Source organism: Amia ocellicauda, chromosome 13 (genome assembly GCF_036373705.1).
Source record: "Amia ocellicauda isolate fAmiCal2 chromosome 13, fAmiCal2.hap1, whole genome shotgun sequence".
NCBI lineage: Eukaryota > Metazoa > Chordata > Actinopteri > Amiiformes > Amiidae > Amia > Amia ocellicauda.
Genome location: NC_089862.1, coordinates 33,636,339 through 33,653,000, shown reverse-complemented (window position 1 = coordinate 33,653,000; position 16,662 = coordinate 33,636,339). Strand labels below are relative to the sequence as shown.

Sequence of the window (16,662 nt, the reverse complement as noted above, 5' to 3'; positions counted from 1 at the left end):
TTCTGACGTTTGATCTTCTGCTTTATTTGAAAGGGGAGGAGACTGTTGCAGAATATTGACATCAGCGAGAGATTAAAATTCATCCTGACTTTGGGTATGTTTCCACATTCCAGTTTAAAATGAATGAGTTATTGTTGTGAGTGATTTGTGTGGACTGCCTCCTTCCTTGTCTTGTGGACGGTTTGTAATTTTAGCTGTTCAGAGAAGCCAGCCTCATTCATTTATGGTTGATCTAAAAAAACACACAGACTTGGACATCCTTTGGGAACTTAAACGATCATTGAACTCACAGGACCGCTGCCTTGTGAGAGTTTGTACTACATGAAGCAGAGTCTTCCCTCATGGCTCCCCAGTGAGTTGTACCTCAGCCATGTTCCCACCGGGTCCTGAAGGTCTTCTGGCCTCTATTCCACCTTAACCTCTACTTTGGGAACTCAAGTTCAGATTCGATTTTTCTGTATTTCTTTTTCTTTTTCTTTCTTTCTTTCTTTCTTTCTTTCTTTCTTTCTTTCTTTCTTTCTTTTTCTTTCTTAATCACCCCTCCAGCATTCAAACAAGGAGCCATTCAGTAGTCCATGTCCAGGAATGTTCTCCCCTCCACATTAAATCCTTGTGTGTTCTAGAATGCACCATGTCCTTGTGGGTTCTAGAATGTACAATGGAATTTTGTGTTCTAGAATGTAATCTCCCCCTTGCATGTCCCTCCCTGCGTAGCTGTGTGGGTTAGTAAGATGCACACTGCTGTGTTCCAGGTTGCATGGATGACATTGTGACCGTTATGGCCGAAGAACACGGATGTTTAGAAATCATTAAGGTTGGATCACTTTAAATTCTTTCATTGTCTGTCTTGTGTCCTCGGTCTTCTCTGTCACTGGCTCTAGCTGTCTATTCGGGGGGAAAGTTGTAATTGTAATTGTAAATCAATGATGCATGAGTTTTTCTGTCCCATCTGTAAGAAGTATATTTTCTTCAGTGTTTAAAAAACAGAATATCTGATTAAATGTGTGTGTAAATAATGCAGTTGTTGGAATGTCTTACAGGAGCTGCCAGAAAATGCTTTAGCTTTATTGAGGAAATGCCTGACATTTCTTCCATCTAAAAGGTAACTACGGGCTATCTGAGATCTGTCAACACAGGCAACAGGAAAATAACTATAAATGAATGATTTAAAACCCTTGTATCTTGAAATATGATGTTCATGTTCTCAGCTAAACATTAAATATATGTAATACAAGCAAAACTAATTAAACTAGTAGTTGACAATTTATATTATAATTATTAATTGTAGATGCAGGATATTCTTTTTCTAAAACATCGATTTGAGATTGGAACTGGGGAGCAGAAAAGCCTCAGTGTCGGATGTTGCCCTCTCTGTGTTCCTGCAGACCCACGCCGGCGCAGCTGTTGAGGGACGTTGTGTTCGAGGGCATATCCTCCCGCTATGAGCCCTTCCAGACTCCCGTCTCGCTCTTCTCCTCCTCCCTGCGCTGCGCCCGCCTGGCTCTGCCCGAGGACATCGGCGATCTGTGCAGAGGTGCCTCTTCACTTTTAGACCCCTGAAATGCAGTGTTAGTAGAGCAGCTTTTAAGTCAAATAAATTCATGTCTTTCCCTGCCAGGTGAGGAGGAGGAGTATCTGTCTGAGCGCCCCATCGACGAGGTGTATTACCTGTGGTGCCTGGCGGGGGGGGACCTGGAGAAGGAGCTCACCAATAAGGAGATCATCCAGTCCAAGCCGCCCGTCTGCACTTTGCCCAAGTAAGCTGGAGACTCGACCGCTAAACTACACCAGTGCGATGTGACCTGAGAGGGTACAGTGACCGTGAGATAATGGAGAAGGTCCAAACCTGCCCTGAAGACCTGTGTGACCGATCTATCCACTTGTGCGTGGCCCTCTCAGCGATGGGTGCCAATGTCTCCGTGTCCGAATGTCATTTTTATGAGTCCCGGTGACTGCGTCGTCCATCAAATTCCAGGAACGTTGCTGGTCGTGAGAAGGTCTTAATTCGGGGATTTGTTTTCTGCAGTTTTCTCTTGGAAGACGGGGAGTCGTTCGGCCAAGGAAGGGACCGGAGCTTTCTGCTGGATGACACGACGGTGACTCTGTCCCTGTGCCAGCTGAAGACTGTGAGAATGAGCTCAGTTTTGTTTGTCTGTTGTTTCTTTATGGTAAAATGAGTCAGACTTTACATCGTAACAGGAATTAAAACAGTAACAGTATGAATAGTCAGAGGAGACGCACGCACTCACACAAACTCTTCCCTTTGTGTTTCAGAGGCTGAAGGATGTGACGGGGGAGGCGTACTATCCTTTACTGGAGGACGAGTACGTGAGCTGTCTTTTGCGGTCTTTTTACTTGGACGCGGTTGTGTTTCTGCCACCGTGGTCCTCCAGTACCTCACAAGCCCCCTTCAGCATGAGGTGTTGGTGTTTCTAACCGAAGCAGCTTGTGATCTGCTGAGAGGACGCGTATGGCAGGTTCTCCAGACCTCGGCGTCTCCTCACTAAGGTGTGTTTTTTCATACCCCCCGCTCTCGTTTGGCAGGCAGTCCAGTCTACCGCATTCCAACAGCAGCCAGGAGCTGTCCACGTCCGCCACCCTGCCCCTGATCATCCGCGAGCGCGACACCGAGTACCAGCTGCACCGCATCGTCCTCTTCGACCGACTGCTCAAGGTGAGGGGCTCGGGGACGGGTGTGGCGAGGGCCCCGGCGTGGCTCGTCCCGGTGACCCGCTAATGATGCCCGCTCTGTCCCGTTCCTCACGGCAGGCCTACCCGTACAAGAAGAACCAGGTGTGGAAGGAGGCCAGGGTGGACGTGCCGCCGCTGCTCAGGGGCCTGGCGTGGGCGGCCCTGCTGGGAGTCGAGGTGAGGGTTTGGTCTCGGGTGAAGGGCAGCTGTAGGACTTTTTCTGGGCGAGTAGGTGATCAGGTGAAGGACAGAAGGAAAAAGGCAGGATAGGAAGAAAGAATGAACTAACCTAAAAAATTTAAAAAGCTTTTTTCTGAGGTTTCCATTCGAGTTGAGGTCCGCAGACCATATCAGTGAAAGGCTGTTGGATTTAAGTGTCTACTTTGTCAAACCTTGTCATCTCAGGGGGACATTCAAGCCAAGTACGATGGCATCGACAAGGACACGCCCATCCCCACCGACCGACAGGTACCGCCCACTGATTCATTGCTCTTTACTCGTACACGGTCGTCCTTGTGATGTCATCATAACAATTCTGTTATAGTGGACATGACATGTTTGAACTTTTTTCTAGTGTATTACATCACTGGCTTCTGATTGGTGATTAGTAGACTCTGAAAGACTCAGAAGTCAGTCTTGCTTTACATGTCTTGTTGACATTTGAACAAGTAACACAACATTGAGCATCAACACGAAAGTGCCGTGCCTCAGGAACGTTTATAACAGTTTTATATTATGTCTAGACATTTATATCCTAATTTGGTTGTTTTAACATGATTTTTAAACATGATATTTGTTAGTTTGTTGGAGTTTTGCAAGCACTTTGTTAGAAGACACCTGTACGTTTGTTACAGGACCTCAGATAAACACACACTCTGTACCCTTTACTCCTCAGGAAATCCATTACTTTGCAGAAACATGGTCCTCATTAAAAAAAAAAAGAGCCACTTAAAATGTGCTCCGTACTCAAGGGTTTTCTTGCTGCTGTCACTGGTGTATCTCAGCACTTTGCTAGAAGACAGTGGGCCCTGACCTGCTCATCTGTCCTGTCTCCGCAGATCGAGGTGGACATCCCCAGGTGCCACCAGTACGACGAGCTGCTGTCGTCCCCGCAGGGCCACGTGAAGTTCCGACGGGTCCTGAAGGCGTGGGTGGTCTCTCACCCGGACCTGGTGTACTGGCAAGGTGCGCCCGCCCCCCGCGCCCTGTCCCCGTCCCCCGCTCAGACATCCCTGTGCAATGAGGAACCAGTCCTCTGCTTTTAAAATCTGCTTAGCATGGCTGTGAGATTTCTGCTCGTCAATGGAAACATGCGACTCTGCTGATTTTACAAGACAACGACGCCTCTGATACTTGGCGGAGGCCCGTTAATGAGAGCAGTTCGGCTGTGGAAGCGTTTCTAACTCGGTAATTGATCGACAGGAATGGCCTTAACGAGTATCAGCTGAATTCCTACGGTGGAGTATTTGAAGAGATTAAGAGAGAATGCCAGAGAGCAGAGCACCCTAATTATACTGAAGCCCAGCCACACAAAACTGAGTACAAGTATAGTCTGGCATGAATATCAGCCCTCGGCCTGCATTGGGCCCTGCATGTTGCACAAGACCATCATAGATTTAGATTGGTTGGGGTTGGCTCCATTACATGCTTGGAATTTTATAACTGCCGTCTCCTGTTTTTATGAGATGGAATAAAAATGAAAGGTTTTGCAAGTGTCTCCTTGCTCTATTTTCTGTACTATAGTGAGCTTGCTTAATTGTATTCCTCCTTTTCTGCATAAATATATATATATATATATTATTGTTTTTCATCTCTCCTCTCTTGTTCTTCAGAAATAATCCTGCTAATTGCGTGTGGATTTGCCGTTTGATTATAATTACTTTTTATTTCTGGATTTGCCTGCGAGCGAGTGGGACAGACGTGCCGTAACCTCGCTCTTGTAGAGAAACGCAGTAATTAAGACGCCAAAGGAGCCCCAGCCAAGCTTTTGATTCTAGTAAAATGAAAAGTATTGCTCTCACTTTTTAGTTTTTTGTACTTTTATGTTGTATTTTAATATGTGTTAGGCTTTACCAAAACCCGATTTACTGACAGACTGCTTCAGATACAAGAATATCTTCACACAAACTCAGGAATGTGTATATAAATAATGAATATACAATATTTCCATGTTTTTTTTTTCTCTGCCACTAGAGGGGGACGATGCCATTCAATTCACGGAGTGAAAGAAGCTACTGTTACAATCAGAGCAGCTTGTTAGATTGTTACATTACTTATTGTTTGTTATTGCTACTTCACAGAATATGAAACTATATTTTTGAGCAAGATTATTCTGTTGCCACTTTTTATTCTATTCAGCTCAATGCCGGTCAATTCCTCTGTTTGTTTCCCGATAATAACACAAACATCTTGCACTTATTGTCGTAAATATTCAAATATTGCATTTCCTTCTGCTGTGCTGACCTATTTATTTGTCCCGTTTGTCTCCATTACCCTTCACACACTCACCATTTCACGACGGAGCGTGTGCAATAATGCATCTGTGTGTGTTTGCTTTTTAATTTCATGCCTCAGGTCTGGATTCGCTGTGCGCGCCGTTCCTCTATCTGAACTTTAACAACGAAGGTAATGATCTTCGAATCTGAATTTCTGCACATCTACACAGTTCAGACACGTTTATTTTCATATCGATCTGTTTCTACTGAGTATATCCAGGCAGTCACACTTCTGTACACAAATTCGATGACTTTAGGGTTATAAACAGGCCGTGTCAACTTATAGAGAGCATTATTCTGCAGGTTTGTGGGTGTTTGTCGTTCTCTGTGGGTCCTAACAATGTGACACGTAGGGGCATTAACGGCTTCTATTTCTTCAGGACAGTGCAGTTCATTAGTTATAACCCCTCTTGTTGTTTTTCCGTCTGGTCCTTCTCCCCCAGCTCTGGCCTACGCCTGTATGTCAGCGTTCATTCCCAAATATCTGTACAACTTCTTCCTCAAGGACAACTCTCACGTCATCCAAGGTGAGAGCCCCGATCGTCTCCCTCAGAGGGTCAGAAAGTTAAACGCAGAGACAGTGGAGGGTTTTCTGTGTGTGTTCGCTTCTTCCTCTCCCCCCAAACCCCATATCCCGCATCTGTGCCCCGCCACTCTCTCGCTTCCTGAGTCGAGGTGTCCGTCGCCTCGGATGAGCGCTCAGACTCGACGCGGGGCCGGTGAGAGAGAATCGAAAGCCCGGCCCGCAATCCCATCACTTACGCTAATTACGCTTGTAATTGGACCGCTTTTGAAGCATTGTTATCCCTCCTTTTTTGCCAATTAACTTGAGAGGTACTATAAAGGCGTAATTGTGTACAATTTGAAGACTTCCCTTCTGATCTGAGCACAGTAAAGGGAATGTGAAAGAATGTATTCGTGATTAAACAATTAAAGTCTGTTTTTTTCCTAATTAGCACCAAGCGAGACGTTTTTTTCCTGTTGTTTCTGAAGTCGGTGTAATTGCTGTTCCCAGTACGCCGCTCCGTCTCTGCCTGGGAGATGCGGAGTGAGTCAGTGGGTTTTTTCTGAAGGTGGTTTCACGTAGTTCGTTTTTTAGTCTCGTTATGTATTATATCAGCAGTCTGTCAGCTCTCGGCCTTTATTCATGCCATCCAGTCGCGTAACCAGAACATCTCTGCATCATTTGAGGAAACCTGCTTGTCTTTATTATTATGATTTCATGCAGATTTGAGAAGGCAGTAAATAATTCACATACAAAAAGCCAATGCATACACAATTTCGGCAGCGAGAGATTTAACGGTGGCGCAGTACATGGTGGGAAGAATTTTGAGTCTCCCCAACCCGCTGACAGACTATCCATCGCTGCATCACTGAGGAACAATGTCTAGCTTGTCTTGAACATGATTTGGGGGTCTGGGGGGTCCAGGCAGGGAGGTCTTGGAGATTTCACAGCGGGTCCGGGTTCTCGACGGCTCTCCCCCGGCCTCCCGCTGCACTGCCCTGTGTTCTCGTTGCAGAGTACCTGACCGTGTTTTCCCAGATGATCGCCTTTCACGACCCCGAGCTCAGCAACCACCTGAACGAGATCGGATTCATCCCAGACGTAAGTGTGTGCAGGGGGGGCTTTGTTTTGATTTTCTGTCTGCGCTGGTCGATTTTTCGTTGATGACAGCCGAGGGGACGGATCTGCAGTGAAGCCCCCCTTCCGACACTTCCTCATCGTTCAGCCCCCCGAGCTCCAAACTCCCACCCGACTCGGCCCGGTGGCGGTGTGTTTAGCGTCGATTGTTTTGGTCGTGTGTCTGTTAAACGATCGGACTGAAGACACAAGTCACGCCAGAAGAAACGGCACAGGGCCAAAATCCACCCGGTTTTAGACTTGTTGGTTGAACCCTCAATTAAGGCGAAGGCTATGTTGCACATCTCACGAAGCCTCGAACAAACCCCCTTTAAAAGCACATGCCGTCGTTTGGGGGTTAAAGCCATTCTTGCAGAGCGGGTGTTGAGTGAATCTGGAGTGAAAGAACATGGAAATGCCTTTAAGAAACGAGAAAAAAACATCCATTCAGCGATTATCCGAGCCTCTGTTCTCATGAAAGCTGAGCGATTACTTTAATCAAAGGGAAAAACTCCATTTATTTAGTGATGTGGTTGAAGGGGGCAATTTTACAAGAATGATGTTGTCTGGTTATTGACTTTGCTTTCATCGTGACTGTAGTGAAATCCTGTTCACCAGTCTGGCGAGGGAACGTTTTGTAGCAAGTCTTGATCCAGGTTTTGCGGCTGTCATCTCTGAACTAAATCCAGAAGCATGGAGTTATTTCTAACCCCCCCCCCCCACCCCCAAAAGAAAGAGAAGAATCTACTCTCTAATATGCTTATCTCTTTGGGCAGGATTAGTATTTAATTGTAATATGAAGGCTTATAAACTTTTCTCCCCCACCCCCCCAATTAAAACTTTGGAGTATAGCAGTTGGCTGTAGTCTGGGAGGAAAACATTTAAATGTGCGCGTGTGTCTCTGCGCGTGTGTCTGTGTGTGTGTGTGTGTGTGTGTGTGTGTGTGTGTGAGTGTCTGTGTCTGCGTGTGTGAGTGTCTGCATGTGTGTCTGCGTGTGTGCGTGAGTGTCTGCGTGCGTGAGTGTCTGCATGTGTGAGTGTCTGCGTGCGTGTGTGTGTGTGAGTGTCTGTGTGCATGTCTGCGTGTGTGTGTGCATGAGTGTGTGCATGAGTGTCTGCGTGCGTGCGTGTGTGTGTGAGTGTCTGTGTGTGTGTGTGTGAGTGTCTGTGTGTGAGTCTGCGTGTCTGTGTTCATCATAACTTAACCTGACATTCATGCTTCAAGTAATCCAATCAGGTTAAATCCCGATTAGTCCCTCACCGTTAAAATTGAAACTTCTTCTATTGAAACGCCTGGCACTTCTCCACTCGCCGGAGGTGAAGGGGTCGTCTGAGTCTCCCCCGCAGAAGCCAGGCGTGCTCAGCTCTCAATTTGCAGCAGAAATAAATTCTTTTGAAAATTAAAATCCTCTGCCCCCGGGCGAGAGTAATGCTAGATTAGGTGTTAACGGAAGACTTTACTCTTTATCTTTTAGTTTCTCCTCTCAGACTCTCCCCGTCTCTGAGCTTTAGGTACCATCTCGTCGTGCGTTTGTCGTCCTCGGTTCTCTCCTGCACCGTCGTCATTTTCAGACGTTTCGGTCCCACGGTTTCCCTTGACCTTGTGTGCCGAACACCCTGATAACAAACGAGCCTCGCAGACAAAGGGCTAAACTGTACAAATTACTCGCAAAGGACACTCGGAGGGCGTGCAAATAACGCTGATTATGAAACCATTTTTCCTTCACTATCTCTTTCTCTCTCTCTCTCTCTCGTTTTATATTATGCTGTTTGCCCAGTGTTGATAATACAAGATCTGTGTTCATTGTTTTGTTTTGTCACTTGGCAAGAGCCCAAATAAAAAGCCTCAGTGACTCATTCTGTTTATTTTTTAAGAGGGAAAACATATTTTTCTTGTTTTTGTTGTTATTGGTTTTAACCAAAAGAATATACTGCTATTTCCCTATTAGTTTCTTGGGATTTTGTATTGATTCACTCAATGGTTTTTGTTAAGTTTATTGATTCCTTTAGGTAAAAAAGAAATATCAGTATGTATTTACAAAGTATTCAGAGGTTGTTTGCTACTGCCTTTATTTGTGTCCGTGTGGTATGTGGCACTGTTTACAAAACATGTTTTTGGGTAAACGTTTTCAATCCAATAATGTGTGTTTTGTGTGTTTGTTTTTCTCTTTGTTCAGCTCTACGCCATCCCCTGGTTCCTGACCATGTTCACACGTGAGTTCACTTTGTGTTTACCAGCCTGCTCTTCCCTGCCACGTGCAGTTGTGTTGTGCAGCGTTGTGCGAGTGTCTATTCCCCCTGTTTGAGATGCCTGGCGTGAATTCAGGCGACCGATCCGTCAGTCAGATGGACGTGTGGCTTCCGTGCAAATTAGCGTCTCCTGCGTCAAAGTGCGGCCTTTCCTCACCTGAGGTTTCACTCGGACTGAACACACGCAGATGATCTTGAAATGTGAAATGTGGCGTCTCCTTCCTTTCACCCGTGGGAGACTGAAGGGTAAAAGTGGGACGTTGCAGCAATCCTATTGTTGGCCTCTTGTATTAATTTCTCGGGATCAACCACCTATTCTAAGGTGTTGCCAATAGATGTGTTTGACATGAGAGTTTTTCAGGGAGAGGAAATAACTTTATACAGCAGCGTTTGGTAAATATCATGCCTTTTAAAGTAGACTGATAAAATAATGAAAAATAGACTAGACCGACCCAAGATATGGGTTTGTTTTTCTGTATAATTGGTTATACAGTTTTATTTGATTTTTCGTTCCTCTCATCTTTATTATCAGAGACCGTATTATTGTTATGAGACACGACTCACGGTGGGTTTAGAGCAGCCGTAACCGTTTCTGTCAACAACCATCGTCTTGACTCGGAAAATAGAAGAAAAGTCAATTTATATTCATATGTCTCTGCACAGGGAAGGGTTTTCTTTAAAGCATTGACTCTAAATGTGTACACTTGTCGATTTTGACTTTCAGATCAGATTATAGTGTGCAAGTACATGTGTGCGTATATATTAATATGTATGTGTTTATATACATATATAAGCATATACATATACACATATAATACATACACACACAATACACACAAACATATATAATACACACACACACACACACACATATATAATACATTTAAAAGCAAGCCAAGTGATTATACTCTGTCTGTCCCTAATGAAACACAATGACAAACGAGTGTTGTGCATTGTGTGTGTTTTGTGTGTTCACTCCTGTGCCGGCGCCCTTGTCAGCTGTGAGAAATGACAGTCATGCCGCTGTAAACGGAGGTCTGTAATACACACGAGTGCAGAGTTTCTGGGTAATTAAAGTGCGTTTGGTCGGCTGTTGAGGAAGCGGAGCCTGTCAGGAGAGCTGCGGCCCATTTTTCTGGGGGTCGTGACCTCTGAAATGAAGACAAGCATGTCTGGTCTGGTGGGAGATACAGAGCAGACCCTGCAGGATGTCGTTTCACAGCACAAACCGACCTACCCGAGGGCTTCGTTCACACAGATCCACCAACACGGCTGTGAAGGATTCTTAGTCTTCAAGAAGATTAAAGAATATCCCGACATGATGTCTCTGCCGTTTTAAACATCTTTACACCTTGGGTTGGTTTGCATAGTCCTGCGTGTGAGAAATGGGGCGGATCAGAGACAATTTCACTCTCTGTGTCGGTTTAAATTAATCTGTGTTCTGGATTGCTGCTGAATCGCAAGCAAATAAATAGCATATGCTTGATGCGTTAAGTCGTTAAAGCAAATCCAGGAACAAGATACGTTTAGCAAAGATGACTAACAAGTGGCAGGGTTGTTGCTTTTAACTCTCCAGTTATAAAGCTTTTTAATTAACTATCACATGAAGGTTAGCGATGCATTGCAATACTGCAGAGCAACAACCTCGGCTTGGCATTTCCTGTTGTTTTGAAAATGTCTGGACTTTCATTCCCTGACCTCAAGCTCTCACTGAGACGCTGTAGAAACCCTGACAGCACATTTGGACCCCTGCTTTATTTCAGTTTGGGGCAATTGAGGCCTAAATATTGTCTCTGGGGGAACTTGGATGGCTTGGTGTTGGTAGAGCTTGCAGGCGGCCCACCGGTCCCCCTCCGTCCGATGTTTGCCGAGCCGGTGATGCTGAGGAGAAACCCCAGCTGGCCACTGACAGGGGCTCCCTCTCTCCTTGGGACCGAAGAGCCACGCAGTCGCACGTTCCCCCTACATGTGTGCGCCAGGGACCTGACCCTCCTCAGCCCCCAGAGCCTTCTGGGAATAATTAGGCAAAGATTCTCGCCTGACAGCTAGTGATAAATAATTGTAAGCTGGCTTGTGTGGTTTTTAAAAACAGCCACAGTTGAATCTCCACGTAGCTGGTGTTTACGGTGCTCGGCTTTCATAAATATCCCATGCCCGTCAAGAAACTTTATGAAGGAATTACCTGTGGGTTGTGTAGGTGGGTTTGTGTTCTAATAACTGACACGCATGCTTAAATTACCGAGCGGACTTGGCGTAATAAGTTAGTAACGTAAAAACATCAGCAGAAGTCGCAGGAGGCCTCCTGGCCCGTCTCTTATGTGGTAAACGGTAGCTTATGCATCAATTTGAGTTTTTTTTTTTAAATTTATAGTTTACTCAGTTATTTTTTACTGCTTTCCTAATCTTTACTGTCCGTGTACTTTGTCACTTTAATTAAACTTGCAGGAACATTCAATGCCAGTTTTGTACAAAGTTGTACTTTGTGAAACGTCGGTCTCCTGCATGTAGCGCAGAAGTCAAGGGTTTTTGTTTTCTTGATGGGACAAGAAGCAAATTCTTCTGCTTGTGATTGTGTTACTTCCCCTTAAATCTTCTAACCTCGTGCCAAAACGTGGCTTTTAAAAGCCTTGATTTCCATTTGTGCAGAAAACTAAAGACGCAGGTTTACTTCCCGCAGTATGCCTTTTTGTTTGTAATTGTAATTGCCCAACTCGTATACTGTTAATAATAACGAATCCACAGCACAAGGACGCTCATACGAGCCGAGGGTGCGATTAAAGAAACAGAACGCCACAGGAGAGCGATTTAAATCTCGTCAGGCCTCGGACCCGGGAGATGAATAGTTCCCCCGGGCAGTTTTGTGTTTCTCTCCTCGGCGGCCGATGGTTGTGTTGATGTTCGTCGTCTTGTAATTGTCCTTGTTTGTCTGAAATCTGTAATCAAAACGCTTCGTGACAATCTGTGGTGAAGGGCGCTGTACCCGATAAGATTTGATCGATTGAGCGCTGTATTATTTTCTGGCAGAGGACACAGCCTGTAAAGTGACACAAAAGAGTGCGTCTTAAATGATCGGTCTGTTGTATTTGTCCTTGTTTAAATTAAAATCTCGCACCACTGAACTGTACACTGAACACCACTGTATGTCACACCAATTGTTTCTGTGGAGGCCAGGTTGACTTTCTGAACCTTCAAAAATCTTCTATCCAAGCCTTCCCTGGACCGTCTTCCACCTCCCAACTCCTCAACTGTCCCTCTGTGTCCCGCAGATGTCTTCCCCCTGCACAAGATCTTCCACCTGTGGGACACGCTGCTCCTGGGGAACTCCTCCTTCCCCTTCTGCATCGGGGTGGCCATCCTGCAGCAACTCCGGGACCGCCTGCTGGCCAACGGCTTCAATGAGTGCATTCTGCTCTTCTCCGACCTACCAGGTAGGCGTACAGATGAGTTCGTTGACCTGCAGTAGCCTCCGCAGCCCGGAGTATGAACCAGATCAGCCCTGCCAGTGTGGCGATGCTGTACTGTCGTGTAGTGATGGACTATAGACTCGCTTACTTCATAGCACAGTCCAGTTTCATCCGGTTCATTTTCTTGCCACCAGTGCGGTGAATTGTAAAGATATGGATGCAGGCCGTTTGAAATACTGTGTCGTCGCAGGATGTAGGAGAAAGAAAGCCACCTCCGATGCAGTCACACATCCTGTCTGGATAATGAGGCTGCAAAGTACAATCGATCCCCAGACTAATTAACTCTTGCTCGTTAGCCGCAGTTATATTAATGAGTTGACTTGTGATGCCGGGGAACCAGCGGGGATGTTATGAGGATTTTAACGACGATGCTGTTCGATGTAGATTTGATTTTCTGTATCCGATGTGTGCCGAAGATAAAGCATACATAGGGACGATATGAAAGCCACTGAGCTGTAGCGTGTGTGTCCAGAACCAGCGCACATCCATGAATAAAACCTTTTTCTTATTCCTTCCGGGTCGCCAGGCTTCTCCTTTAGAGTCCAGTCACGTGTTTGTTTGTTGTTGTTGGTTTGAATAGTGAAAGGAAATCTTTGCCCACTATCAGACAATCGCATTGATTTGCCAATTAAAAAATATGAATGTGATGTGTATCTGTCCACAGTTTGTGGTGTAATTAACGGGCCCTGACAGGAACCTGTTTAATTAGTGGGAGATAAGTGTCCCAGGGTTTCGTGGATCTGAGATCCCACAGGCCTTGTCCAGATCTGACATTCAAATTCTCTGTGAGATGATTAGGTCAAAATGTAATGTATTGATTCAATTTATAGTTAAGGTTTACAACATGGAGATGGAAGATTTATTTGTGGGCAAGTTATACAATCTGATGCCAAACATCGCCTTTGAATACATAAGAACATCATAGAGTGTCCAATCGAGAGGAGCCCATTCGCCCCATGGTGCTCGTTTGGTGTCCATTAATAACTAAGTGATCAAGGATCCTATCCAGTGTTTTTGAATGTTCCCAAATTGTCTCTTCAGCCACATCGCTGGGGAGTTTGTTCAGATTGTGACGCCTCTCTGTGTGAAGAAGTGTCTCCTGTTTTCTGTCTTGGATGCCTTGAAGCCCAATTTCCATTTGTGTCCCGGGTGCGTGTGTCCCTGCTGATCTGGAAAAGCTCCTCTGGTTTGATGTGGTCGATGCCTTTCAGGATTGTGAAGACTTGGATCAAGTCCCCATGTAGTCTCCTCTGTTCCAGGGTGAAAAGGTTCAGGTCCTCAGTCTCTCAGTAGGACTTTCCCTTCAGACCTGGAATAAGTCTGGTTGCTCTCCTCTGAACTGCCTCTAGAGCAGCGATATCTTTCTTGAAGGTTGGAGCCCAGAACTGTCTACAGTATCCAGATGAGCTCTAACTAGTACATTGTACAGTCTTAATATGACATGCACGTTATGATATGTGAGATAAATTTGGTGAACACAATCCTAGATAACACTGTTACTTTGTAGCATATTGAAATTGTGTTAACATCAATAAACAAACACACACCTTTGCCGAGTGAAGGAACTAGGAGACGGTGAGATTTTGAAGCTGTTTGGGGCCATAATTTGCAAAATATTATTGTGTTGTGTGTGATCGGAGTGTGAGGCTGCCGATAAAAGCTCCCAGGTGAGGCAACAGCCCGAAAGGTACGATCTCGCCCGGCGTCCCCGTGTCGTCCCGTGATTCCCCCGAGTCCTGTCGACGCGAGTTCTCTTGCATGTCGTGCCAAAGCTGGTGCAAGCGCCGACGGTGACGGAGATGAATGCCGAGGTATTAGTTACCGCGTTTAAAAGGGTACGTGTCTCCTAATTCTGTGTCAACAGTGGCACAAAAGCAGGATTACTTCTGCAAAACAATGGAAAAGAAAAGTGCGGTTACCATGGCACCAGCGGGGGAGAGCGCGCCGGGAGCGTTGAGCCGTGGCACTCAGACAGACAGCGGTGTTTAGGACGAGCCAGTCAAGGTGCTGCTTTTATTTAGGTATGCGGTGGTTTAAAAAAATACACACGAGCAAGAAACGGCTCACAGCTTTGAACGGTTTCGTTTTTATTTACAGTGCCTCTGTTTTCAGGCGCTGAGACTCGTTTTCCAGGGGTTTGTCATATGGATTAATGGTTATTTTGTGTTGTGTTGAGATGTGTTTTAATGCGTCCGAGGCAGTTTTCGCACCTTCAGCTACAGAGGGTGAAGTGCAGAAATGGTGTTTTCATCTGCAGGCAGTTTCTGAAGCAGTTTCCGGAGAGCTAAACCCAGTATAATCAGTGCAACAACGAAACAAACGCACAAGAAAACCCTGACGACAAGAAGAAACATTAGAGACTTGCTCTCCATCTGCACTTGACTGTAATCTCGCAGAACATCTGTGCCAATATCATTAACTGCCTGTAGTGATGTATTTGCGTATATACCCGATTAATTCCTACAACGAGTCCCGTCGGTCGTCCACTATTCCCCCGTTCGACAGCCGCACAACGGGTCTCCCGGCTGTGTCTGGTGACCGGCTGTGCGTCTGTGGTTTCAACACTTTCTGCGGCGTGTCCCTCTGTGCTCCATATATAGAGCTATGGAGAGAGAGCTGTCACGCCACATTTAAAACGATTATTTGGTTAATTATTGTTATCCTCATTATCATTTAAGTTAAGAGATGCTACATGTTGTGAGCCGTCCAAGACTGCTTAAGCAAAATACAGTGCATAAAAACAACACTGAAAACTGCAGCCAGAGACCCCCGCTGAATATTTATAGTGTTTGACAGAATACGTTCCTTTCTGACTAAAGGAATTCGATCTGCACATTGCGTTGGTCTGTTCCTGTGCAGAGCTGTCGTGTCGTTGAAAATTACGCATGGACCATAGCCGAAACGGATCTCCACCGCGGTTAAACGATCACCGATTCTCTGGAGTCTGAAGTCTGGAGGCCAAAGTCCGCACTGTATGCCGGCAGCGCTGATTGGGTTTGAAGAACTCCTGATTCCTGTCCGGTCTGACATCCTGATTGACAGGCTATAGGATTGCCTTGCTACCAGACTTGTTTAAAGATGCCTGGCCTGTATATCTGACAGACACCGAGAGCAGAGGCTGAATAAAACAACACTTTGGACTCGAAGTAGTGCAGTGAATCCACGACTCTGGGTTTGTCTTTGGTGAGAGTGGTCACGCCAAGATTGCGTGTTGGGGTTGAGTCCGACAGTTCCTCTGAGGGAATGTGGGTAATTATAGATGCTTTTTAGTGATATAAAAGCGGTGTAAGCCCGGTAGACTGTTATTTTGCCTGATTGAGGGAACTGTGTTGACACCTGTGATCTCCGGGTAATTCACACACAGGTTATTATTACCGTTATTATTAGTAGCAGACGTTTTACATCTGTCTTGTGTGGGTTTTATCGCCGAACGCGGTCGTGTCAGCAGAATCGGTCGCCTGCGGGAGCTGGAGATGTCATCGGGCCGGAGCTTCAGAGCAAACCGTGAGTTTGCATATTTATAAATCATGAATAGAGAGAGCTGAGGAATGTTTAAAACGAGTTGGAATGTGAAATCTTCCGAACCAGCCAACGCGCTCGGTCCTGATTGAAGTTTAACTGTCTATGCGATTGAGCACGTGTACCGGAACCGCCAGAGATCTATCACCCGGGCTGATGAGACGCGTGTCCGTGTCACTGCATACGGAAATGCACCGGAAACTGCGCCGCATCGAATCGTTAGCGGCGCTCGTGCTTTTTCCCCGTGACTCTAAATCAAATCGGCTCCTTGATAACGCGCCTGTTCGGAGACTTTCTCTGGCATTTTCCGTGTCATTAGTTTCACATCTCATGCAAAATAAATCAAAACTACAGTGGCGCCGTGTTTATTTATTTCGGCTGCAACACACCAGCCCATTAGTGTACATTTCCCTCGTCGCTCGTGTGATGCGGAGAATAAAGAGCACAGCAATACTGGAGAAGCGCCGGCCGGGCCCTCACTGGAAAGCTTTCCCTGACATCCTAATCCGTACATTAACGGTTAAACCCAGTCCCATTCGCAGGGCTGATCTCAGAGCAGGTGTCAGCCTCCCACGGCAGGGTGGATTAGGTTGCGTTTTCGTGCGGCCCAACCGCGGAGAGT

General features: G+C 45.9%; 1 protein-coding gene across 2 annotated transcripts in view; it reads left to right on the top strand.

Moving 5' to 3' along the window:
• Positions 1 to 16,662, top strand: part of tbck (TBC1 domain containing kinase) — a 48,136-nt gene that overhangs the window by 6,342 nt on the left and 25,132 nt on the right. For both annotated transcript variants that reach the window (XR_010821781.1, XM_066720663.1), the window contains exons 7-22: positions 34 to 94; positions 753 to 814; positions 1,041 to 1,102; positions 1,386 to 1,534; positions 1,619 to 1,757; positions 2,027 to 2,126; positions 2,275 to 2,324; positions 2,545 to 2,674; positions 2,770 to 2,868; positions 3,097 to 3,159; positions 3,750 to 3,876; positions 5,266 to 5,316; positions 5,630 to 5,713; positions 6,707 to 6,792; positions 8,985 to 9,021; positions 12,324 to 12,485. Coding sequence is in view for 1 of the 2 variants with exons in the window: in XM_066720663.1 (XP_066576760.1) it covers positions 34 to 94; positions 753 to 814; positions 1,041 to 1,102; positions 1,386 to 1,534; positions 1,619 to 1,757; positions 2,027 to 2,126; positions 2,275 to 2,324; positions 2,545 to 2,674; positions 2,770 to 2,868; positions 3,097 to 3,159; positions 3,750 to 3,876; positions 5,266 to 5,316; positions 5,630 to 5,713; positions 6,707 to 6,792; positions 8,985 to 9,021; positions 12,324 to 12,485 (1,462 nt within the window). In the remaining variant the exon portion in view is untranslated. The remainder of the gene's footprint in view (positions 1 to 33; positions 95 to 752; positions 815 to 1,040; positions 1,103 to 1,385; positions 1,535 to 1,618; positions 1,758 to 2,026; positions 2,127 to 2,274; positions 2,325 to 2,544; positions 2,675 to 2,769; positions 2,869 to 3,096; positions 3,160 to 3,749; positions 3,877 to 5,265; positions 5,317 to 5,629; positions 5,714 to 6,706; positions 6,793 to 8,984; positions 9,022 to 12,323; positions 12,486 to 16,662) is intronic.